Here is a 25,848-nt window from a genome sequence, read left to right as displayed (position 1 = left end):
ATTTGTCCCATCTGGTCCATGCTGGGGCAAACAATCATGGCCTCCATTCCCCATCATTCAACTATCTGTCTATCTGTGTTTAGTCCCTGTGGTGTGTGTTGGGGAAGGACTATTAGCCAGGACACCAGGAAAGCTCCCTGGTCTTTTTCAAATATCAGCCATGTGATCTTCAATGTCCCACCCAGTAGCCTAATGTGACCTGGATTTAGTATCTCACCTAAAGGGCAGCAGCTCTGACAGTGCAGCAATCCCTCAGTAATGTGCTGAAGGGTCAGCCTGGATTGCATGCTTTAAGTGTCAGAATGGGGCTTGAACGCATAATCTACTGCCCCAGAGGTGCATACACTACCAACTAAGCCAAGGCTGACACCGCAGGGACCATTAAAGGAGCAGCCCAGGTGTTAATATGGGTGAATGTTGTGAAATCAGCAGTAGACTTTTTGAGTTGAATGGTCTGTGGAAGGACAGGCAAAGTGGCCTTTTCCTCATTGCCTGGGATGAAAGGGTTGTCCTTTGAGGAGAGATGGAGGAGAATGGACCTATATTCTCTGGAGTTCAGAAGAATGATAGGTGACCTCATTGAAACGTATAGAATTCCTTGAGGGTTTGACAGGGTAGATGCTGAGAGGCTGTTTCCCCCCTGGCTGGAGAGTCTAGAACTAGGGGGTCACAGTCTCAGGTTAAGGGGTTGGCCATTTCGGACTGAGAAAGGAGAAATTTCTACACTCAGAGAGTTGTGAATCTTTGGAATTCTCAACCCCAGAGAGCTGTGGGTGCTCAGTCATTGAGTATATTCAAGAATGAGATCGATAGATTTTTGGACACTAAGGGAATTGAGGAATATGGGGATTGGGCAGGAAGGTGGAGTTGAGGTTGAGGATCAACCATGATTTTATTGAATGGCGGAACAGGCTGAGGGGCCGAATGGCCTGCTCCTGCTACTGTTTCTTATGTTCTTATGAATAATTTCTGATTTTGGCACTGAACAGAACGACCTGAATCTCATTTCAGACTTATGGCAGCAAGAAGCTGGAGCGGATCGGAGTAATTCTACAACGGGGCATCCTTATTCTCATTATCTTCTGCTGCCCGTGCTGGGCCCTCTTCATTAACACGGAAAAAATCCTGTTGGGTGCCAAACAGCACCCCGAGGTGGCCAGGTCAGATGCTCTTCCGACTTCTAACCAACATCTTTAATAGAAGGTGTTTACGTTTAAAGAGTAAAGTGCTGGTTACATCACTTTGGGCCATCAGAGAGCTTCCATTGTTCTTTGGCTGATATCCTCTAAAACCTGTGGAGCATTGATGTGTTGGAAGGACTTGCATTTACTGTTCACAGCTCTTTTCACCACGAAGCCCTTCACAGCCAATTAGATTATTTCTGGTTAAATTTGATAAGGTGCTGGGCCAATGCCACGCAGATTTTTTCTGGTTCCTTCCGCTGTCTTGCCAATGTTCCTTAATGGGACCGTTGGAGGCTGTTAAGATATGTTTGTTTTGCTTTTTTAACTTAACCATTTGAATGTGGAGCCTGGAGGAGGAGCAGGAGTGCCTCTGTTGGCTGTATAGGGTGGAGAGATGGTGGCATAGTGGTAATGTTGCTGAACTAGTAATCCGGAGGCTAATACCATGGGGATATGGGTTCAAATCCCACCAAGGCAGCTGGTTAAATTTAATTAATGGAATTGAAAGCTAGTCTCAGGATAATTATCATTGATTGTTGTAAAAACCTATCTGGTTCACTGGGAAATCTGCCATCCTTACCTGGTCTGGCCTACTTGTGACTTCAGCCCCACAGCAATGACTCTTAACTGCCCTCAGCCTAGCAAGCCACTCAATTGTCAAGGGCAGTTAGGGATGGGTAACAAATGCTGCCCTAGCCATTGTTACCCACATCCCAACAAAGAATATTAAAAAGCTACTATGACCAGCTGCCAGCTCATGTTTTCACCCCCACCCATGGGACCACTTGAGGGACAAGCTGCTTCCACCTAAATTGATCCAGAGAGATGAATAATCAGTGGGCTGGTATCTTCCTGCAGGAGATTTAAATGAGTTTGATCCGGATTGTACTATCTGTGGCTGAATGGCCTTTCTCATTTGCCAGCAAAAATCATTGGGAATGTTTTTCCCTTCAGTGCAATTCCTTACCAGCAGATGGCAGAGATGCGCTATGCAATTTAAAAGGATTTGTAGGAATAAAGGAACTTGCCTTTGAATTTGTAAAACTTCTCATCATATCTCTCAGAATGTCCCAAAGAGATTTTGAAAAGCAGCTATCCATGTCGGCGAATGTGGCAACCATTTTCAGGGAATAATACAGTGCCTGCAGCTTACCACAATCATTCAGCTGAGGCCGGAGTCCTATTTTCAGATAGGCCTCAGGCTCCGGTGAGCTTCCTGACCATTTTGGGCCCCAAACCAAGCCTGAATGTATTTCTCCCCCCACTTTCCCTTTCATCGATGAAGGGGGCTCCTTTGTGAACTTGCACCCAGTATACACTAAACATAATGCACAAAGACAAAGGTGTGTTTCGATGGGGTTTTTGTGTTTCATTGGGTTTTAACTGCAAATTAAATATGCCAGGAAAGAACAAAAATTTTATTTTACTCCAATCAATTATTTTGCACACATGACTCATTCAGCTGCATCGTTGTTTTTCAATGTAAGTGGGTTGAAAATGGAGGAAATTAGGAAATTTCCCTTCGCTATTGACTTGATTTGTAGACATGGTGAGGTTACGATGAGCAACTTTTCCACGGTTTTGAGCAGAGCAAAAATTCCAGGAAATTTATGGGACTGAGTGTATGTGGCATAATTCACTTGTGCTGCAGTATCCCGGGACTTCTGTGCGACAGAAGCGCCGTTACAACGGCAGAAGTTTCCCGCAAATTCTGGGGGCTCCCAGGAATATTTTGTTAACAGCCAGCTGTTGGGCGCGTGTATTGATGTTTGAACTTCTGTTCCAGGTTATGTCAGCTTTATGTGAAGATATTTATTCCTGCTCTTCCCGTGAGTATTGATTCCTCTCTCCTAGTGTTGTAGGAGTTTTGGTACATACTTGTCAGGAATTATTTTGCTTGCAAATTTCAGATTGTAGGATCCATTGTCGATGAGTGTTGAACAACCCCTTCCCTTACCTACTATATGTTCCATAATGGATTGAATTCAGTTTTGTTGCTGGGACAATGGAAGTCTTGTGCCTGGAAGACAAGGGTCAGTGCAGAATATGAGAAGTTTTGCTGATTTCTCTTCTCTTCCTCCAGGAGATTTAAGTGAGTTTGATCCAAATTGTACTATCTGTGGCTGAATGGCCTTTCTCATTTTCCAGCCAAAATCATTGGGAATATTTTTCCCTTTAGTGCAATTCCTTACCAGCATATGGCAGAGATGCGCTATGCAATTTGAATGGATTTGTAGGAAAAAAAGAACTTGCCTTTGAATTTGTAAAACTTCTCATCACATCTCTCAGAATGTCCCAAAGAGATTTTGAAAAGCAGCAATCTTTGTAGGCGAATGTGGCAACCATTTTCAGGGAATAATATAGCACAGACGGAAGCCATTTGGCCTATCGTGCTTATGCTAGCTCTTTGAAAGAGCTATCCAATTCGTCCCACACCCCCTGCTCTTTCCCCGGAGCCCTGCAAACTGTTCCTTTTCAAGTATATATCCAATTTCTAAAGTTATTAATAAATCTGCTTCCACTGCCCTTTCAGGCAGCGCATTCCAGATGATAACTTGCTGCGCTTATAAAAAAAAATGTTTTCCTCATCTTCCCTCTGCTCTTTTTGCTAATTATCTTAAATCTGTGTCCTCTGGTTTCTGATTTTGTTCCCACAAATGGCAACACGATGATCAGTCAACCTGTCGAAGGTACTAAAGGTGTGAGGGAGGATTGTTAACCTTGAGAGTGGGTGGGTTTCAGCTCTTCTTCCAGATAGTGGTGCAGGGTCTTTACCGTCCAGCTGGCTGTGATTTGGGTTTGGTATCTCACCTAGTGCCTCCGACAGTGCAGCACTCCCTCGGTACCGCACTGAAGTGTCGGGACTTGAGCCTACAGTGCTGTGGCTTTCAGCCAAGCTGGTGCTGGGAGTGTCCACTGCCCAAAGAGTGAGTTCAGATTCAGAGTGGGGAGAGAGAGAAGGGAGAAGAGGGAGGGAGAGAGAAAGAGAGAGGGAGGCAGAGATCACTGCCCTCTCTCTCTTCTCTCATCTCTCTCCCTCCCTCAGAACTCCCTTCTCCGTCTCTCATCTCCCTCTCGCTCCCCTCCCTCTCCCCCTCTCTCTCACTCCCCATTTCTATCTCTGGTCTTTTTCTCTCCCCCTTCCCTCTTTCTCCCTCCCTGCTCTTTTATCTCCCTCTCTTTTTCTGTCTCTCTCTCCCCCCCTTTCTCACTCCCTTATCTCCCTCTCTCTTTCCCCCTCTCACTCTCTTGCTCCCTCTCTTCCCTCTCTCTCTTACTCCACTTCTCTCTCTCTCTCTCTCTCCCCCTCTCTTTCATCCCCCTTTCTCTTTGCTCTCCTTATACTTGCTCACTTTCTACCTCTTTCTTGCTCTCTCTCACACACTGATTATCGGCCAGGCAATGACAGTGGGAGTTGTGAGCGGTGTTTTTCTCTCCAGCTGTTTGTTAACCATCCTGTACTACTTGTTCCCACAGGCAGTTTTTCTGTACCAGCTTCAGGTCCGATACCTACAGAATCAGGTACTCGTAATCCAGACGTTAGTAAGTTATGGGAATGTTGGGGTAGTAATATTAGCTTTTATTCCGAAGAAGGGTCACTGACCCGAAACGTTAACTCTGCTTCTCTTTCCACAGATGCTGCCAGACCTGCTGAGTGATTCCAGCATTTCTTGTTTTTATTTCAGATTTCCAGCATCCGCAGTATTTTGCTTTTATTTTATTCTAATTTTGGTGCATTTCTGTATAATATTAAATGCTGATGAACCAAGTCAAGAAACTTCTTGTAGTGAAGTTGCTGAGTTTAATTCTCTTTTTCTCTTCCCCACCTCACTCCCTGCACTCTTTTCCCCTCTCTCTCATTCCCCCCTTTATCATCCCCTCTGTCCCCCCTAACTCTCCCCTCCCCACCACCCTCTCCCTCTCTCTCCTCCTCTCTCACTTATCTCCCTTTTTCTCTCCCACTCTCTCATTCCCCTTTTGTCCTCTCTCTCTCTCCCCGCCCCCTTCTTTCTCTTTTCACTCTCCTTATATTCTCTCACTCTCTTGCTCTCACTGTGGGAGATGGGGGTGCCAGTAACAGGGAGTGGAAACAGTACACAGTCCCTGTCCTGACATTAAGCAGCGAGGCAGGGAAGTGAATGGAGATCACTAACTGCATTGGGAAGAGCGACATTGCAACAACCTGTATCACTGATGCTTATTATATTCTCCTGAACGCAGACAGCCCTGTGCTTTGTGCCTCATCTACAGGGTATAACGATGCCGCAGGTATTCACCGGACTGGCGGCCAACATTCTGAGTGCGTTGATAAACTACAGCTTCCTGATTGTGCTGAAACTGGGAGTGGCGTAAGTACTGGCTGCTTTTCACGCGTGTTCAGTAAGGAAGTGCTAACATTCACTGCCAGTGTTGCCGTAATGTCATAATGTCACAAGATCGGTTTGGATGGACAAGGTCCTTCAGTGCATCTAATACTATCCTTGTAGAATATCACCTTCCCAACACAGCATCCAGTTGTTTCGTCTGATAGCCTCACGCCAACACCCACCCTGTTCCCTGGATTCAGCTCTTGTGCAAAGAGATACTTTCTGATGTCTGATCCAGCTTTACCTTGCACACCCTGAACTTCGACACTCAGCCGAAAGTTGCCGACTCTGGTTGGACGTATTGGTGGAAGCTTAATCACTTAACTTCCTGCCATTGGTCACTCAACAAGCCCATCCTCATAACACCCTGCCCACCCGCCATTGGGTCGCCAAATATGTCCATCATCGTGGTGCCCCGCCCTCCCTCACTCATTGGAAAGTGAACAGACACTTGGTTACCCAATTGGATGATTATTGACTGTCAGTCAAACAGCCCTTCTTCGTCCGTCTCCATTAAGAACACAAAAAGATGAAAAAGATGCAAGTTTTTTTTTAGCACTGGCTGGTTTTTCTGCATGTAGCCATGCCCTGGAGTTTAATCTTCAATTCCTGGAGACTCCAGGCCAATCCTGGAGAGTTGGTAACACCAGCTAAGCTGGGAAGAGGAGCTGCTCCAGCTTCAGATAGTTCTAATACATGTTACAGTGGGAGGTGGCTGGCCATGGACCTGGACCCTGTAATTATCCTCCGCAAGATTCCGAGAATTATTTCTTTAGTCAGCCATTTAAAGTTGTTCCTCCGGCCTGGGTATTCTGCTGCGGGGAGGTAACTTCACCATCTCCGAAGTTAAGGAGGTGGTGGGCGGTCGCCTCCTCGTAGCAGACGTGATGTACGACAATGCTCCGCTCCGGTTGATCAACGTGTACGCCCCGGTACAACGCAGCGAGTGGCTGACCGTCTTCCAGCAGCTCCCACTGCTGCTGGCGATGTCCAGGCCGGTCATCCTAGGCGGTGACTTCAACTGCATCATCGATGTGGCTGGACGATCCGGCAGTGACGACAGCAAACTGGACGCTTCGTCCAGATTCCGAATAGAAACAGTAAAAGATGCCAAACTGCACGACGTCTTCAGCAAACCTGCAGACGGAGCGCAGCGCAGATACACATGGTCAAGATCGGACGGGTCTGCCCGTTCCAGGATTGACTTCCTGTTTGTGTCCCGTGTTGTCACGGTCAGATCCACCGACGTCAAGCCGGTGTTCTTCTCCGACCACTGCCGCTTACTGGCCGACTGTCACTTACAGGACGACCAGCGGGTTGGCAGTGGAACGTGGAAGCTCAATGCTACACTGCTGACCCCAGAGAACGTTGAGAAACTCAAAAGGGATTACAAAGGTTAGAGGACCGTGAAACCCCTCTTTGAGTCTCCAGTTCACTGGTGGGAAGCGATCAAGGAGAACATCAAGAGGTTCTTCATCCACAAAGGTGTTCAGAGGGCGAGACAGAGACAGAGGGAAATGTCCCGACTCCGGAAAAGTATGCAAAATCTGCTCCGGTTGCAGTCAATGGGGGTCGAGGTCAAGGAGGACCTCCAAGAGGTGAAGAGCCAACAGACCTCGTTCTTTGCCAAGGAGGCCTCCAAGATCATCTTCCGGTCCAGAGTCCGCTCCATCGAGCAAGATGAGACGTGCTCGCGTTACTTCTTCCAAAAGGTACAGAGAGAGAGCTCTGTTATCAGCAGCCTGAAGGAAGAAGATGGCTCGGTAACGTCTTCGCAGTCCGACGTACTAAGGATCAGCAAATCCTTTTATGCTGGGCTGTATGACGCGAAGCCCACAGACAGCAGAGCCTCCCAGTCCTTCCTGTCATCTATCACAGAGGTCTTAGATGACAGCAGGAGGGAGAGACTGGACAAGCCGCTAACTCTGGACGAGCTGACAAAGGCCGTCGAGTCCTTCGAGACGAGTAAAACTCCCGGAAGCAATGGCTTACCGGTCGAGTTGTACTCGGCCCTGTGGGACTGGGTCGGCCCGGATCTGCTGGAAGTATACGAGAGTATGCTCCTGGCCGGCAGCATGTCAGAATCCATGAAGAAAGGCATCATCACCCTCATTTACAAGCGGAAGGGGGAGAGGGCAGAAATCAGAAATTGGCGGCCCATCTCACTGCTTAATGTTGACTACAAGATTCTGTCCAAAGTCATAGCCAGTCGAGTCAAGTCTGCTCTGGAGTTGGTGATTCACCCTGATCAGACCTGTACTGTACCCGGCAGGAAGATCTCTGATAGTCTCGCGCTACTCAGGGATATGATCGCCTATGTACGGGACAGGAGGGTGGACACCTGCCTCATCAGCCTGGACCAGGAGAAGGCTTTTGACAGGATATCACACACCTACATGATGGACGTGCTCTCCAAAATGGGGTTTGGGGAGGGAATATGCAATTGGATCCAACTGCTCTACACAAACATCAGTAGCGCAGTCTCAATCAATGGGTGGGAATCGGAAAGTTTCCCGATCAAATCTGGAGTCAAACAGGGGTGTCCTCTCTCCCCGGTCTTGTTTGTTTGCTGTATTGAACCCTTTGCTGAGTCTATTAGGAAGGATGCGAGCATAAGAGGGGTGACAATCCCAGGCAGTGGAGGCACTCAGGTTAAAACCTCCCTGTACATGGATGACGTCGCCGTCTTCTGCTCGGATCCGCTGTCCGTGCGCAGACTGATGAGCATCTGCGACCAGTTCAAACTGGCCTCGGGAGCCAAAGTTAACCACGGCAAGAGCGAGGCCATGTTCTTTGGAACTGGGCTGACCGATCCTTTGTCCCCTTCACCGTCAGGTCAGATTACCTGAAGGTGCTGGGGATATGGTTCGGAAGGGCCGGGGCGTGTACCAAAACCTGGGAGGAGCGAGTAGCCAAGGTATGACAAAAGTTGGGCATGTGGGGGCAGCGATCTCTCTCCATTGTGTGTAAGAACCTGGTCATCAGGTGTGAGGCGCTCACGTTGTTGCTGTATGTGGTGCAGGTCTGGCCCATACCCCACTCCTGTGCTGTGGCAGTTACCCAAGCCATTTTCCGCTTCATCTGGGGATCTAAAATGGACCGGGTCCGGTGGGACACGATGTTCAAATCTCTGGACAAAGGCGGGAAAAATGTACCCAACGTCGCCCTCATCCTGATGACCACCTTCGTGTGCGGCTGCATCAAGCTGTGTGTAGATCCCCAGTACGCAAACTCCAAGTGTCACTACGTGCTGAGGTTCTATCTGTCCCCGGTGTTGCGAAGGATGGGCCTGGTCACATAGCCGCGGAACGCTCCATGCAGTTTCTGCAGGAAAACACCTTTGACCACCGGTCCATCAGGCAGTGGTCTGCACGGAATGTCCTCAAGGCCCTACGGGAAAAGGAGACGGGGGATCCTGTCGGATGGTTCCCCGAGCAGACCGCCAAAGTCATTTGGCGGAATGCCTCATCACCAGAGCTTTCAAACAAGCACCAAGACGTAGCTTGGCTGGTGGTGAGAAGGGCCCTCCCCGTCAGATCCTTCATGCACGCCCGAAGTCTCGCCCCCTCCGCACAATGCCCTCGCGGTGGCTGTGGTGGGGAAGAGACGGTTGCCCACCTCCTCCTGGAATGTGTCTTTGCAAAGCAGGTGTGGAAAGAGATGCAGTGGGTTTTGTCGAGGTTCATCCCAAGCAGCTCTGTAACACAGGAGTCTGTGCTCTACGGACTGTTCCCAGGGACGCACACCGAGACAAACATCAACTGCTGCTGGAGGACTATCAATTCGGTGAAAGACGCCCTTTGGTCTTCCCGAAACTTGCTGGTCTTCCAGCGCAAAGAGTTGTCCACCACCGAATGTTGCAGACTGGCACATTCCAAGGTCCGGGACTACGTGCTGAGGGACGCACTAAAGCTTGGGGCAGCCGCAGCAAAGGCTCAATGGGGAAAGACCACAGTGTAAGGTCCCCCCCACCATGCTGAACTGAGGGGCTGGATCCATGGTAAACCCCTTGAACTGTATCGGGAAAATTGTGTGTGCTGTAAATGTAAAAATGTATATGGCATGACAATGAAATGGAAGGGTTGTGAGGCAACTCATGATTGTATTGAAGGTAAACTGATCACCTTTGCACTGGCTGTATTCTTTGACTTGATGCTGTTTTAAACTGTTTGGGAATGTAATTTTTACAGATTTTTATGAATAAAGTATATTTCGGAAATTAAAAAAAATTCAAAGTTGTTTTTAAAATAATAAAAAAAATGATGGCACAATTTGTATTGTAAATTGCTGGGAGTAGTAGCCAAACAGGTGCCTAGAGATTAGAAACTGGTGCATAAACCAACTGAACTGTTTGATCACCCCCACCAACCTCTCCCCCCTCCTCCCCCCCCCCTCCCCCCCCCCACCACCGCCCTGACAACCCCAGGACACAAGCATCGACATTAGGCCTGTACCTACTCATGTCCATCCTCTGAATGAAAGCTGAAGGGCCAAAATTGTTCTCAAACAAGCACTCAACCCTTCCGGCTGTTGACGGGTCATCACTAGAGTGAAGCTGCGCCATGGCGACAGAGGCCTCTTGAGATGGCCGTCTGGTCAGGTGAACTTGGAGATCGCACATACTGCATGTTACTGGCCCAAAGTGACGACTGTTGGCTGGAAGCTTTGCTGGTGCCGCCATGTGAGGATTTGGCGACACTTAACGCACTCGCTCTTTTGTTTCAGAGGGTCTGCTTGGGCCAATGTGATTTCGCAATATTGTCAGACCATTATCCTCTTCGCCTATATTAGATGGAGAAAACTGCACGTCCAAACCTGGGGAGGTAACGTGCGTCTTTTTGGAAAGCAATCATAAGGGATTACAGGAATGTGGAGAGACTGGAGAAGCTGGGGTGGTTTTCCCTAGAGCAGAGAAGACTAAGAGGAGATTTGATGGAGATGTTCAAAATCTGCCAATGGCTGAAGGGTCAATAACCAGAAGACAAAGATTCAAGATGATTGGTAAAAAAAACCAGGGGTGCTGTGAGGAAAACTTTTTTATGCAACGAGTGGTTAGGATTTGGAATGCCCTGCCTGATAGGGCGGTGGATACAAATTCAATAGTGGCCTTCAAAAGGGAATTGGATAAATACTTGAAGGAGAAAAAAATTATGGTGGTAAGGGGAATAAGTGGGACTAACTGGATTGCTCTTTGAAAGAGCTGGCGCAGACTCACTGGGATGAATGGCCTCCTTCTGTGCTGTAATATTCTATGATTCTGTGGTTGTCGATATGGAGGAGCTTACAGAGACAGACAAGGCTATGGAGGGATTTGAAGGCAAGGATTTTAAAATTGATGTGTTGCTGAACCGGGAGCCAATGTAGGTCAGCAAGCACAGGGTGAAAGGGACTTAGTGCACGTTAAGATACAGGTGGCAGAAGTTTTGCATGAGCTGAAGTTTATGGAGGGTGGGAGATGGGAGGCTAGCTAGGAGACCGTTGGAATAGTTGAGTTTGGAGGTAACGAAGGTATGAATTGAGGGATTGAACAGCAGGCGAAGAAGGTGTTGTGAATTCTTTTGTTGCTTAATGCTGCTGTTTGGTTTTGTCTGTGTAGGATGGACAATGGATTGTCTGCAGGAATGGGGCCCTTTCTTGCGATTGGCCATTCCCAGCATGTTCATGTTTTGTATCGAGTTATGGGCCTACGAAATGGGATCATTCCTAGCAGGTAACTAATTACAGGCTGAATCCAGTCTAGACTTCCACCGCCACGCGCAGTGTTGCAAAAAATATTTCACAGTGCCTCTTTCAGTCTGTGCTCGATGCAAAGTTCCAGAGTTTGAATTGTGACGAACATTTGAACGAGAGATGTGTTTTTCTTCTTTCTCTCCCAGGTCTAATTAGTCAAGTTGAACTTGGGGCTCAATCTGTTATTTTCCAGGTGTTAACAGTTTTGTACATGGTAAGTTTCACCCTACAGATTTGCTATGCCCTCCTATCCACACTTGAACTCCCAACACATTCCGCACCACGCCCACACTCGGCCGCACCCCATGCGCATCAATGACGTCCCTGTACCTACACTCACATCCCAACATACCATCTCCACATGACCTCTACAACCTAGAAAGGCAAGGGCGGCAGAAGCATGGGAGCACCACCACCTGCAAGTTCCCCTCCAAGCCACACACCATCCTGACTTGGAACTATATCACCATTCCTTCACTGTCACTGGGTCAAAAACTTGGAACTCCCTTCCTAACAGCACTGTGGGTGTCCCTACCCCACATGAACTGCAGCGGTTCAAGAAGGCAGCTCACCACCACCTTCACAAGGGCAATTAAGGATGGACAATAAATGCTGACCTTCGTAGTAATGCCCACATCCCATGAATGAATTAAAAAAACACATATTTCCCCTCACACTGTACTTTATTCATAAAATGTGTTTAAGTACATTGCCTAACAGTTCAAATTTGACATTACATAAAGATTACATTACAGATCAGTTTCTTTCAATACAGTGTCTCACTGTACTTGCCATTGCAGGTTATATTTACAATGTATATTTACATTTCATGTAAAACATTCTCTGGTACATACAGCCCGAGGATTTTTACACCGTTTCCAGCCCCTCAGTTCACTATGGCGGGAGGACCTTACACTGTGGTCTTTCCCCATTGAGCCTTTGCTGCGGCTGCCCCAAGCTTTAGTGCGTCCCTCAGCACGTAGTCCTGGACCTTGGAATGTGCCAGTCTGCAACACTCGGTGGTGGACAACTCTTTGCACTGGAAGACCAGCAAGTTTCGGGCAGACCAAAGAACGTCTTTCACCGAGTTGATAGTCCTCCAGCAGCAGTTGATGTTTATCTCGGTGTGCGTCCCTGGGAACAGCCCGTAGAGCACAGAGTCCTGCTGACTGTGAGGTACATACCCAACATCTCCACCTACCTTCTGGGACATTAACCACAGCTAAGGACGCATTCCACTCTACCTGAGGTCTACACCACATCATGTTTAAAGTGAGCAGCAGACTCATAGGCCGGAATTTTATCGAGAGGCAGATCCTGAAACTGCGTGGACTGACAGTGGAGCACTGGGTGGCATTTTACTGGTGGCAGCCAATTAAAAGGCCGACGCTGGGATCACTGTCCAATTCCCTCTCAGAGCTGCCGGCCCAATCAGAGGAGCAGTGCTTCGGCAGTGCCACTGGGGCTACAGGAAGAAGTAGATGGTGCCTCCATCTTGAGGCGCCCTCAAAGGCCAGGTAAACCTTTTTATTTAATGTGCTGGGGGCCAGGCAGGCAGTTCCCGGTGATCGGAGGGCTGAACTCTCCAGCGGCAGTGGTGTGCCATGGGGACAGCCATTGCTGCCGGGTGCTCCTCTGTCAGCCATGGAGCAACCATAAATGAAGGTCCCCCTCCCCCCCAGGGAACCACTGGGACGCTGCCATAGTGTCCCCAAATGGACCCAGTCCTCCTGATGCCGGTAAAATACCGGTGGGGGCAGGAAGTAGCTGCTAATTGGCCTATTGGCCATTACCTCTTGTCGGCGGGCAGCTGCACCATTACCATTCCCGCCGTTGATATTATCCCATGGCAGCGGGAAGACACCGGCCCCTCCCCCAGTTGCCTTCTTCCATCATTTTATGACTCTTCCCACCTCCCAGCCCATCTCCAGAGATCTGGTAAATTCCAACCCATGGACTCATAGACTCATTAACAGCAGAGTAGGAGGCCATTCAGCCCATCGAGTACATACAGGCTGTTGGTACAGCAATCCAATTAGTCCCACTCCCCTGCTCGATCCCCGACCAGGTCATTACCACTCGCTGTGTAAAAAAGTTCTCCCTCATATTCTCCCCGCATCTCTTGCTCAAAATCTTAAATCTATGTCCCCTAGTCCTTGTACCATCTGTTAATAGGAACAGCTTTTCTTTGTTGACCTTATCTAAACCCGTCAGAATCTTGTACACCTCTATCCAATCTCCCCTCAATCTCCTTTGCTCCAAGGAGAATAATTCCAGCTTTTCCAACCTAACCTTGTAACTAAAATTCCTCATCCCTGGAATCATTCTGGTAAATCTCCTCTGCACCCTCTCAAGGACCCTCACATGCTTCCTAAGATGTGGTGACCAGAATTGGACACAAACCTCCAGTTGGGACCTAAACAGAGCTTTATAAAGGTTCAGCATAACTTCCCTGCTTTTGCATTCAATGCCTCTATTTATGAAGCCCAAGATTCCATATGCTTTGCTAACTTTTTTTAACCATTCATTGTGGAGGAATGAAACTGGGTTCCACATTCCCCTCACTGTGGGCTACGGAATATCACGGAGCTCCTGTCCCACACATAATTACCATTTTAAAAAAAAGTGAGCATTTTCCCATTTCCAGACTCATGTTGGGATCGGAATGGCAGCTGGGGTCCGTGTGGGCATGGCCCTCGGAGGAGGGGATCCAAGGCAAGCAAAGATCTCTGCAATGACAGCTATCGTCTGTACTGGTGAGTGATAATGTGGGTTTGTACTTCATATCTGTCTCTTACACAGTGGTTTTCTCTGCTTGTGTATTTGTCTATGTATGTCTGTCACTATCCATATCTGTGTCTGTCACTATGGCTCTGTGTCTGTCTGTCTATCTGCATTTATGTATTTCTGTATGTTACTATGTCTTTACCTGTCTGTAATCTGTCTATAGATGTACATATCTGTGTCCATTGCTCTGGTTTATCTGTGCCTGGATATATTTCTGTCTCTGTCTCTATCTCGCTCTTTCTCTATGTCTCTCATTGTCCATTTATCTCTCTGTCTCTCTTTCTCTCTGTCTGTATGTCTTTGTCTCTGTTTCTGGTGATGAGAAGCTTTTTATGTTGTCTGAAACAACATAAATGAGCTGTGTGGAGTTCAGTTGATTGAAGATCTCAAACAGGTTTATCGCTAACAAGTATATACAGTGCAGAGCTATCTATTTACAGGCCTTGCCTCTAGGATGTTACAGTTACAGAGTGAGGCTGGCATGTAGTCACATGACCATGTCCTGCTCATTATCATATTAAGATCTTAACGGTACATTACTCTTAACGGCAATCACACAACATCCCCTTTCTTCCCAAAGATAAGTCTCGTATGCTAGAAGTAAAAATACATAAAATTAGATAACATCAAAATGCACAGTGGCGCAGTGGTTAGCACCGCAGCCTCACAGCTCCAGGGACCCGGGTTCGATTCCGGGTACTGCCTGTGTGGAGTTTGCAAGTTCTCCCTGTGTCTGCGTGGGTTTTCTCCGGATGCTCCGGTTTCCTCCCACATGCCAAAGACTTGCAGGTTGGTAGGTAAATTGGCCATTATAAATTGTCACTAGTATAGGTAGGTGGTAGGGAAGTATAGGGTTAGGGTGGGGATGTTTGGTAGGAATATGGGATTAGTGTAGGATTAGTATAAATGGGTGGTTGATGTTCGGCACAGACTCGGTGGGCCGAAGGGCCTGTTTCAGTGCTGTATCTCTAATCTAATCTAATTTACACATGGATAGAGATTGTGACATTTACAAATGTAGAGGCTCAAAAGGCCATATTTCATCTCAGTGGTTTGACAACTCTTGCTCGGGGAGTTTGGGTCTCATCTATTGCTGTTCTTTCTGAAGTTTCTCCCCCTCTGCATTCAGTTTCTGTTGTTCTGCCTTCAGCCTGCTAACATACTCTGTTGCTTTTCTCAAGATGACCACTTTTGAGGCGTTGTCATTCTTGGAAAGCTCCGGCACCTCATCTTGAAGATCCAACAGACAATGCTTCAGCTCATTCCTCCTCTGCCTCTTCAGGACATTGCACATCCTTCGCCTCTCCTCATCCTCTGTGTCTGAAGGCTTGGGGCTCCAGCTTGAGGACTTGTTGGGGAAAGAGTACTTGATCTCAGGAGATACCTGTCCGTTCTGGCTCGTTGTGGTGCTGGCGGTTCTCTAGAGAGCAGAAGTGAAGGTGCTGGGTTGTGCTGTTGCTGGGTTTCCAGACTGCACCGTTTGATGCTGGTCAGAGTCTGCGAGTGGGTTCTGCTTCTTGGAGATTTCCCTTTGGCAATGCTCCTGTGGATAATTATGATGTTGAGGCCCTTACACACTGGTAGTCCTGCCACTGCTGGTCCACTCGTGCCTACTAGGTAGAACATTAGTGGTGTCCATGCTGACTTGCCATATCTGCATTGCATTGTTAATGTGCCACAGTAAGGATGAGTGACCCATTGTTTGCAGATAGCTTGGTAGTTATCGATTGTATCATTGATGTCCAGCAACTCCAGTACATATCTTTGAGGATTTGGACTGGTAGGATATTTACACCAGCGCCTGTGTCAATTTTGACCTTGTGTGTATGTTTGCCAGCTTTCTTTGTGCATATGATGTTGATAGTGGCAAAAGCTTCCAGTTGTTTGACTTCATCAACTTGATGTGTCAGGTTCACAATGTGGAACGCCTGTTTGTCTTTTCGCTAAGAATTGCTTCTCTCTGAGTTTTGTCTCAGGTCTGTTTTGCTGTGGAATTCGTGTATTGGCTTGCCTTTGTGCAGGTCTCTGGCATTTTCTTTGCTGCTGTCACACTGTTGTGTGTTTGTTTGCGTCCGACCGTGACTTCTGGCTGTGTCTTTGGAGCCAGAATTCCTGCAAAGGTGGGCCTGTGTCCTTTTGCACCATATGCCTTGCACAGGTCACGAAATGCAGAACAATATGTGGTGCGTGGGACCAACCACACTTACCACACAGCTTGCTCGTCCTTTTCGACCTGGTTATGGTGCCAATACTGTTGGCTGCACGTAGTGTTGGCAGGTGCTCTTGTCCAGCTACAATGGCTTTGTATTTCCTGCCATCTTCCAGCAGCACATCAATGCTGTGGCCTTTCTTTTTCCCTAAGAGGTCTTTCTGAAATGTTTGAATGGGTGTTGATACAATCACCAGCTCCATTATTCGATCTGACAGATCAGCTTCTGAGAAATCGCATTTGTTGCCCTAACTACAGCATCCACTGACAAACTGATTCCTGTGGCTGTTGCCTGTAGGACATCAATTCTAGGCGGTGAATTCTAAAATTCACTCTTAATTTGAGTTGATCTTCCAGCACTTTCCATATCTTTGCCAGTTCTTTCTGGTCCTCTTCAGATATGCCTGAGGTATCGATTCTGTGTAATCCCCCATTTCCAATCACTATAATTATTTTTATAGCCTGTTTTTCTGGTTCTACAATTACTTGGGCTGTAAAGCATAATTGCATTCTCTGTTTGAACAATTGGAACTCATTGGATATCCAAGGCTTTACAGTTCATGCTGGGAAAATTGGTATCCATCTTTCTGCTGTTCTTTTGCTTTAAAACCTGCTTTAAGGCCTGGTTCTGTGACTCTGTACTGTCTTCCCTTTAAGAAACTATCTTGGCTGCTTTGATTGACAGCAGCAGGTGTTTAGCAGTGCTTGTTTGTTTATCTAGCTTCCAGAACTCTAGTCTGTTTGTTTCCACAATTGTGCAATAGGCATTTCAAGTGCACTTTTAGCATTTGTTATACTGCAGATCAATAGGTAATTCACAGTTGAGTGGTTTTATGAGTTTTTTTTAAGCTCTAGCAGAGTGAGTGAAAACTCTTCACACTGGAGTGATTTAATGGTTTCTTTTTATAGGTCTAGTGAATGGAGTATTCCCGTGCTTTTTGCTGTCAGACGCGTCCTGTAATGGCATGGACCTGATCAGCCTGGGGGAGTCTTTGAAAACAGTCGATCAACCTGAGATAGGGATTGGGTTTTCCCTTTTTTTTTTACTGAGCCGTTAAAAAAAAATCAACTTAGCAAGCACCACAAAGCTTTATTTTTAAACTTGTGTTCCTGTACCAACGGCACACTGACTCACCCAATCACAGTGATTGATCTGCAGCCTGTCGTTCAGCTCTGTCTTCTACAGCTGGAGGTGAGTTTTGTTTACACTGTTTGGGCCAGTGTTTCTTTTAACTTTCTCTCTTTTAGCTGTAGGTAGTCTTTAAAGCTGTTTTCCTGTGGTCTTCAGTCTTGGATTCTGTCTTCTCACCACAGCTGCCACCATGTAATGAGAAGCTTTTTATGTTGTCTGAATCAACATAAATGAGATGCGTGACTCTATCACCATGTGCGTGTGTATGTCTGTCTTTCTCTGTCACTGTATCTGGCCCTGTCTCTCTCTGACTCTTTTTGTTCCTCTTGGGTCGGTCTCCTTCCCCTTTCTCTTTTTCCATATTCTCTCTTTCACCACCCCCCCCACCCTTTCTCTTTTCCTCTCTCTCTTGTTAGAGTCATAACGGCACAGAAGGAGACTATTCGTCCCATTGAGTCCATGCCTCCTCTCTGCAGAGCAATCCAGTCAGTCCCATTCTCCGCTCGATTCCTGTAGCCCTGCAAGTTTATTTCCCTCAAATGCCCATCTGATTTCCTTTTGAAATCATTGATCGTCTCCACTTCCACCACTCTCTCTTCCCCCCCCTTGCTCTCTTTCCGCCTCACTTTCTCTTCCCCCCTTTCTTTAGCCCTCTCTCTTTCACCCTCGCTCTCTTTCACCCTCTCTCTCTTTTGCCCTCTCACTCTTCCCCTCTCTCTCATTGTCCTCTTTGTCTTTTTCCCTCTCTCTCTCTCCCTACTCTCTCTTTCTCTACTCTCTCTTTCCCCCTCTCTGTCTTACCCCCTCTCTCTCTTTCCCCGTCTCTCTGATCCCCATCTCTCTTCAGTCCCTCTCTCCTTCTACCCTCTCTCTTTCTACCCTCTCTCTTTCTCTCCTCTCTCTTTCCCCTTCTCTCTTTCGGCCTCTCGCTTTACCCTCTCTCTCTTTCCCCTCCCTCCCTCCCTCTCTTTCCCCTCCCTCCCTCCCTCTCTCTCTCTTTCCCCCTCCCTCTCACTTCTCTCTCTTCCCATCCCTCTCTTTCCCTCTGTCTCTTTTCCTCTGTCTCTTCCCCCCTCTCTCTTCCCCCCCCTCTTCCTCCATCTCTCTTCCTCCATCTCTCTTCCTCCATCTCTCTTCCCCCTCTCTCTCCTTTCCCCCTCTCTCTCTTTTCCCCCTCTCTTCAGCCCCTCTCTCCTTCTACCCTCTCTCTTTCTACCCGCCCTCTTTCTCTCCTCTCTCTCTTTCCCCTTCTCTCTTTCGCCCTCTCGCTTTACCCTCTCTCTCTTTCCCATCCCTCCCTCTCTCTCTTTCACCCTCCCTCTCTCTTACTTCTCTCTCTTCCCATCCCTCTCTTGCCCCCTCTCTCTTTCCCTCTGTCTCTTTTCCTCTCTCTCTACCCCCTCTCTCTTCCCCCCCTTTCTTCCTTCATCTCTCTTCCTCCATCTCTCTTACTCCATCTCTCTTCCTCCATCTCTCTTCCCGCCTCTCTCTTCCCCCTCTCTCTCTTCCCACTCTCTCTCTTCCTCCTCTCTCTATATCTCTTTTTTAGAGATACAGCACTGAAACAGGCCCTTCGGCCCACCGAGTCTGTGCCGACCATCAACCACCCAGTTATTGTAATCCTACACTAATCCCATATTCCTACCAAACATCCCCACCTGACCCTATATTTTCCCTACCACCTACCTATACTAGTGACAATTTATAAAGGCCAATTTACCTACCAACCTGCAAGTCTTTTGGCTTGTGGGAAGAAACCGGAGCACCCGGAGAAAACCCACGCAGACACAGGGAGAACTTGCAAACTCCACACAGGCAGTACCCAGAATTGAACCCGGGTCGCTGGAGCTGTGAGGCTGCGGTGCTAACCACTGCGCCACTGTGCCGCCTTCTTCACTCTCGTTCCATTGATTTCCATTAAATTTGCCTCGATTTCCTTTCCCCTTCCCTGTTTCAATTTATTTTCACCCCTTTTTTGGTTCCATCCACTTCCCAATTCTCTAGTGGGTTACGCTATTGCTATTGTCTGACTGAAACCTCTAGTGTTGTAGGACTGTAGTCAGCCCCAACATCTGAGACTGAACGTCCAGGTTAACAAGCCTGTGTTTCTGCCCCTGGAGGCAACAGTACCATGGGGGCAGGTGGGCAGTTATTCACACTACCTTTGGTAGTAATCTGCTGGGTATTTTTTCACTGGGCACGGCAGTTGTTTACGAAGTGCACACTCCCCCTCTAGCTGTGGATAATATATTCTGTGCCAGCCCTGTAATACATCTTGTGCAAGTGTTACCATTTCATGTATTGTTGTGCGTGGTGATGTATGTACTGTGCCTAACTCTTGCATGTTTAACAGGGTGTGTGGCGCTGATCCTCATGACATTACTTCTGGGGCTTAAGGATGTAATAGCAAAAGTCTTCACCAGTGACCGGTTAGTACACCTTCCTCAGGCTGACCTCAAGTAATGACAGAAGGGAGGGTGTGTCAGTCATGACCTTGGAACATAGCTTCATCGCCAATGGAATATTTTTGAAGCGCAGTCACTTTTGTAATGTAGGGAAGTCTAATGAACAGCTTTGAGATCCTGTTTGACCTGAACTGAACTTCAAACCCAACAGCGAAGACCACCTATAGCCAATGCCACGATGTCACCTGACTGCATACAAGTTCCAATATGAAACAGGCCATTCGGCCCAACCAGTTCATGTCGGTGTTTACCCCCCCCCCCCCCCACCCCCACCGTGAACAAATAGTCCCAATCACATTTACCAACCCTATTCTCATGTACCTACAACCACTGAGAATGTTTCCAGGGATGAGGAACTTCAATTATGTGGATAGATTGGAGAAGCTGGGGCTGTTCTCCTCAGAGAAAAGAAGATTAAGAGGAGATTTGATTGCAGTGTTCGATATCATGAGGGGTCTGGACAGAGTAGATAGAGAGAAACTGTTCCCATTGGCGGAAGAGCATTTGGCGAGAACCAAAGGACACCAACTTAAGGTGATTGGCAAAAGAAGCAACAGTGACATGAGGAAAAACTTTTTTATGCAGCACGTGGTTAGGATCTGGAATGCACTGTCTGAGAGTGTGGGGGAGGCTGAATCAGAGAGTGGTTAGGATCTGGAATGCACTGTCTGAGAGTGTGGTGGAGGCAGATTCAGAGTGTGGTTAGGATCTGGAATGCACTGTCTGAGAGTGTGGGGGAGGCCGAATCAGAGAGTGGTTAGGATCTGGAATGCACTCCCTGAGAGTGTGGGGGAGGCAGAATCAGAGAGTGGTTAGGATCTGGAATGCACTATCTGAGAGTGTGGGGGAGGCTGAATCAGAGAGTGGTTAGGATCTGGAATGCACTGTCTGAGAGTGTGGGGGAGGCTGAATCAGAGAGTGGTTAGGATCTGGAATGCACTGTCTGAGAGTGTGGGGGAGGCCGAATCAGAGAGTGGTTAGGATCTGGAATGCACTCCCTGAGAGTGTGGGGGAGGCAGAATCAGAGAGTGGTTAGGATCTGGAATGCACTGTCTGAGAGTGTGGGGGAGGCTGAATCAGAGAGTGGTTAGGATCTGGAATGCACTCCCTGAGAGTGTGGGGGAGGCTGAATCAGAGAGTGGTTAGGATCTGGAATGCACTGTCTGAGAGTGTGGGGGAGGCCGAATCAGAGAGTGGTTAGGATCTGGAATGCACTGTCTGAGAGTGTGGGGGAGGCAGATTCAGAGAGTGGTTAGGATCTGGAATGCACTCCCTGAGAGTGTGGGGGAGGCAGATTCAGAGTGTGGTTAGGATCTGGAATGCACTCCCTGAGAGTGTGGGGGAGGCAGATTCAGAGTGTGGTTAGGATCTGGAATGCACTGTCTGAGAGTGTGGGGGAGGCTGAATCAGAGAGTGGTTAGGATCTGGAATGCACTGTCTGAGAGTGTGGGGGAGGCTGAATCAGAGAGTGGTTAGGATCTGGAATGCACTGTCTGAGAGTGTGGGGGAGGCAGATTCAGAGAGTGGTTAGGATCTGGAATGCACTCCCTGAGAGTGTGGGGGAGGCAGATTCAGAGAGTGGTTAGGATCTGGAATGCACTGTCTGAGAGTGTGGGGGAGGCTGAATCAGAGAGTGGTTAGGATCTGGAATGCACTGTCTGAGAGTGTGGGGGAGGCCGAATCAGAGAGTGGTTAGGATCTGGAATGCACTGTCTGAGAGTGTGGTGGAGGCAGATTCAGAGTGTGGTTAGGATCTGGAATGCACTGTCTGAGAGTGTGGTGGAGGCAGATTCAGAGTGTGGTTAGGATCTGGAATGCACTGTCTGAGAGTGTGGGGGAGGCAGATTCAGAGTGTGGTTAGGATCTGGAATGCACTCCCTGAGAGTGTGGTGGAGGCAGATTCAGAGAGTGGTTAGGATCTGGAATGCACTCCCTGAGTGTGTGGGGGAGGCTGAATCAGAGAGTGGTTAGGATCTGGAATGCACTCCCTGAGAGTGTGGGGGAGGCTGAATCAGAGAGTGGTTAGGATCTGGAATGCACTGTCTGAGAGTGTGGGGGAGGCTGAATCAGAGAGTGGTTAGGATCTGGAATGCACTGTCTGAGAGTGTGGGGGAGGCCGAATCAGAGAGTGGTTAGGATCTGGAATGCACTGTCTGAGAGTGTGGGGGAGGCTGAATCAGAGAGTGGTTAGGATCTGGAATGCACTCCCTGAGAGTGTGGGGGAGGCTGAATCAGAGAGTGGTTAGGATCTGGAATGCACTGTCTAAGAGTGTGGGGGAGGCTGAATCAGAGAGTGGTTAGGATCTGGAATGCACTCCCTGAGAGTGTGGGGGAGGCTGAATCAGAGAGTGGTTAGGATCTGGAATGCACTCCCTGAGAGTGTGGGGGAGGCTGAATCAGAGAGTGGTTAGGATCTGGAATGCACTCCCTGAGAGTGTGGGGGAGGCTGAATCAGAGAGTGGTTAGGATCTGGAATGCACTCCCTGAGAGTGTGGGGGAGGCTGAATCAGAGAGTGGTTAGGATCTGGAATGCACTCCCTGAGAGTGTGGGGGAGGCAGATTCAGAGTGTGGTTAGGATCTGGAATGCACTCCCTGAGAGTGTGGGGGAGGCTGAATCAGAGAGTGGTTAGGATCTGGAATGCACTGTCTGAGAGTGTGGGGGAGACCGAATCAGAGAGTGGTTAGGATCTGGAATGCACTGTCTGAGAGTGTGGTGGAGGCTGAATCAGAGAGTGGTTAGGATCTGGAATGCACTGTCTGAGAGTGTGGGGGAGACCGAATCAGAGAGTGGTTAGGATCTGGAATGCACTCCCTGAGAGTGTGGTGGAGGCAGATTCAGAGAGTGGTTAGGATCTGGAATGCACTGCCTCAGAGTGTGGTGGAGGCAGATTCAGAGAGTGGTTAGGATCTGGAATGCACTCCCTGAGAGTGTGGTGGAGGCCGAATCAGAGAGTGGTTAGGATCTGGAATGCACTGCCTCAGAGTGTGGTGGAGGCAGATTCAACAGAGGCTTTCAAAAGGGAATGGGATAAGCACCTGAAGAGAAAAAACTTGCAGGCTGTGGGGAAAGGCAGGGGAGTGGGTCTATGTAAGTTGCTCTTCCAGAGAACTGGCATGGACATGATGGACTGAATGGCCTCATTCTGTGTTGTAACCATTCTATGATTCTATGATATGACTAGGCACCCATCCTCTCTCATTGCTGCTGAAAGTCATCACATCTTCCCCACCTCAAATCTCCACTTCTCTAATATAATTAACAACCTTCTCAGCTCTACACAGAATATCGCTGCCTGCATCCCCTGTCAAATTTGTTCCTGCTCCCCCTTTCCTTACTGACCCCCTCCAGTGCACTGATTTCAAAATCCTTGTCCTCACTTACAGATCTTTCCATGGCCTTGTTGTAACCCATCTCTGCAACCTCTGCACCAATAACAGCAGCAGCAAATTCCTTGTATGACAGGCCTTTCATCTAACAAGACAACCCAGAGTGTATTCTGGTGGGGTTGGACACTGAGTGGGCAGTGGGAGAAAAGGTTTGGGAGGAATGACTGAAAGCACGTCCAAAGAGATAGATTTTGCAGAATCTTTTGAAGGTGGGGAGAGAGGCAACAAGGCAGAAGGATTTAGGGAGAGAATTTTCAGGCGCACAGTGGGTTAGTGATTGAAGACTTTGCTACCAATACTGACGCAGAGGAATGGGAGGACTCAAGGTGGACCAGTGGGAGAAGTTTGGAGAGTGTGTGCAGGAGAATATTAGAGAGTGCGGTTGAGAGAAGCTTGCAGAACGCCTATATTCTCTGGAGTTTAGAAGACTGAGAGACGATCTCATTGAAACATACAGGATTCTGAAGGGGCTGGCTAGAGAAATTGTTTCCGCTGGTTGGGAAATCTAAAACAAGGAGGCACAGTCTCAGGATAAGGGGCCGATCATTTAGGACTGAGATGAGGAGAAATTACTTCACTCAAAGGGTTGTGAATCTTTGGAATTCTCTAAATCAGAGGGTTGTGGAGGCTGCATTGCTGAATACATTCAAGGTTGGAATAGACAGATTTTTGGTCTCTCAGGGAGCCAAGGGATATGGCGAATGGACAGGAAAGTGGAGTTGAAACCTACGATCAGCCATGATCGTATTGACTGGTGGAGCAGGCTCGCTGGGCCATATGGTCTACTCCTGCCCCTATTTCTTGTGTTCTTGTGTTGCAGTATAGACCAACAGGGAACCAGGGATGAGAACCTTGAAGGGTAAACAGACTTTCTAATATAAAACAAAAACAGAAAGTGCTGGAAACACGCAGCAGGTCTGGCAGCATCTGCGGAGAGAGAAGCAGAGTTAACTTTTCTGGTCTGTAACCTTTCATCAGAACTGGCAAAGATTAGAAAATAATTAGGTTTTAAGCAAGTAAAGGGGGGTGGTGGTTTGGTGGAGAAGAGAACAAAAGAGGTGTGTGATAGGACAGAGGGCAGGAGAGATTAAATAACAAAGCTGTCCTGAGACAAAGGCAAAGAGTGTGTTAATGCTTGTGGTGAAAGACAAAGCATTAGTCCAGAGAGAGTGTTAATGGCAGAGTAATGAGCAACTCTGTCCACATGAAAAAACAGGCATGTGGTCAAAAAATAAAATAATAAAAGAAAAAGAAAAATATGAAAAAAGGCCAGTCATGCTCTGAAATTGTTGAACTCAAGGTTGAGTCCGTAAGGCTGTAGAGTGCCTAATCGAAAGATCAGGTGCTGCTCCTCGAGCTTGCGTTGATGTTCACTGGAACACTGCAGCAGGCCAAAGGACAGAAATGTGGGCATGAGAGCATGGGTGTGTGTTGAAATGGCAAGCAACCGGAAATCCTTTCAATTAAGCACTCCACAGCCTTGTGGGCTCAACTCTGAGTTCAACAATTTCAAAGCATGACTGGCCTTTTTTTATATTTTTCTATTTTGTTTTAATTTTATTTTTAACCATGTGCCTGTTTCTCACGTGGACAGAGTTGCTCATTCCTCTGCCATTGACACTCTCTCTGGACTAATGCTTTGTCTTTCACCACAAGCATTAACACACTCTTTGCCTTTGTCCCAGGACAGCTTTGTTATTTAATTCTCCTGCCCTCTGCCCTATCACACACCTCTTTTGTTCTCTTCCCCACCAACCACCCCTCCCCCCCACTTCACTTGCTTAAAACCTAATTCTTTTCTAACCTTTGCCAGTTCTGATGAAAGGTCACAGACTTGAAACGTTAACTCTGCTTCTGATGCTGCCTGACCTGCTGAGTATTTCTAGCACTTTGTTTTTATTTCAGATTTCCAGCATCTGCAGTATTTTGCTTTTATTTTAGACATTCTAATGTTGCAGGTGCAATTAATATAGAAAATGTTCTCTCTTGTAACAGGCAAATTGTTGAACTGGTTTCAAAAACGATACCAATCCTGGCTCCTGCCCACCTAAGTGATGCCATAGGCTCGGTGAGTAACTCATGTGTGTTACATAAACTGCAGAACTCTGCTGTAAAATTAAATTCACCATGGAGCCTTGCATGGCGCAGGGTTATAGCACTGATTCTCCAATCTGCACTTCCATCTAGGCTGTCTTCATCCTGGATGCCTTGCCTCACAAAATTACCCTTCATGTCTCTTTCCTCCCCTTTCTTAGTATTTTCAATGCTGCAATTTTCCTTATAAGCTTCTGAGGTGTGTGTCCTGCTCTGATTGTTACAGGTGTTATTCTCCAGAAAGCCAGGTGGTGAAGGATAGAACTGGAGCCAATCTTTACACACTTTTAAAGCATTTATTTGCAGAGATACACATTACGAACATGCACCTCCTAACCCAACAACCACAGTTTCAATCTGTTCCTATTTAAAAGAGCACAAGTGAATCCGCAGTTAATGTCCTCCACCTGCTTACAATTAATATACAATTAATACCAGTAAATTGTTGGTAGAGCCATATGTTTTACATCTGTGGTGTCTCAGGTTGCAAGA

At 47.7% G+C, this 25,848-nt stretch overlaps 1 protein-coding gene across 4 annotated transcripts in view; it reads left to right on the top strand.

Moving 5' to 3' along the window:
- The window catches only part of LOC137346793 (multidrug and toxin extrusion protein 2-like), a 47,185-nt gene that overhangs the window by 6,000 nt on the left and 15,337 nt on the right, over nt 1-25,848 (top strand). For 3 of the 4 annotated variants that reach the window (XM_068010656.1, XM_068010654.1, XM_068010657.1), the window contains 10 exons: nt 1,012-1,160; nt 2,971-3,013; nt 4,662-4,706; nt 5,436-5,533; nt 10,277-10,374; nt 11,148-11,261; nt 11,428-11,495; nt 13,929-14,037; nt 19,763-19,838; nt 25,258-25,330. In XM_068010656.1, coding sequence (XP_067866757.1) covers nt 1,012-1,160; nt 2,971-3,013; nt 4,662-4,706; nt 5,436-5,533; nt 10,277-10,374; nt 11,148-11,261; nt 11,428-11,495; nt 13,929-14,037; nt 19,763-19,838; nt 25,258-25,330 — 873 coding nt within the window. The remainder of the gene's footprint in view (nt 1-1,011; nt 1,161-2,970; nt 3,014-4,661; nt 4,707-5,435; nt 5,534-10,276; nt 10,375-11,147; nt 11,262-11,427; nt 11,496-13,928; nt 14,038-19,762; nt 19,839-25,257; nt 25,331-25,848) is intronic. The other variant, XM_068010655.1, reaches the window with a different exon arrangement.

This window comes from Heterodontus francisci, chromosome 30 (assembly GCF_036365525.1).
Source record: "Heterodontus francisci isolate sHetFra1 chromosome 30, sHetFra1.hap1, whole genome shotgun sequence".
Taxonomy (NCBI): Eukaryota; Metazoa; Chordata; class Chondrichthyes; order Heterodontiformes; family Heterodontidae; genus Heterodontus; species Heterodontus francisci.
This window is presented reverse-complemented; position numbering and strand designations above follow the sequence as displayed.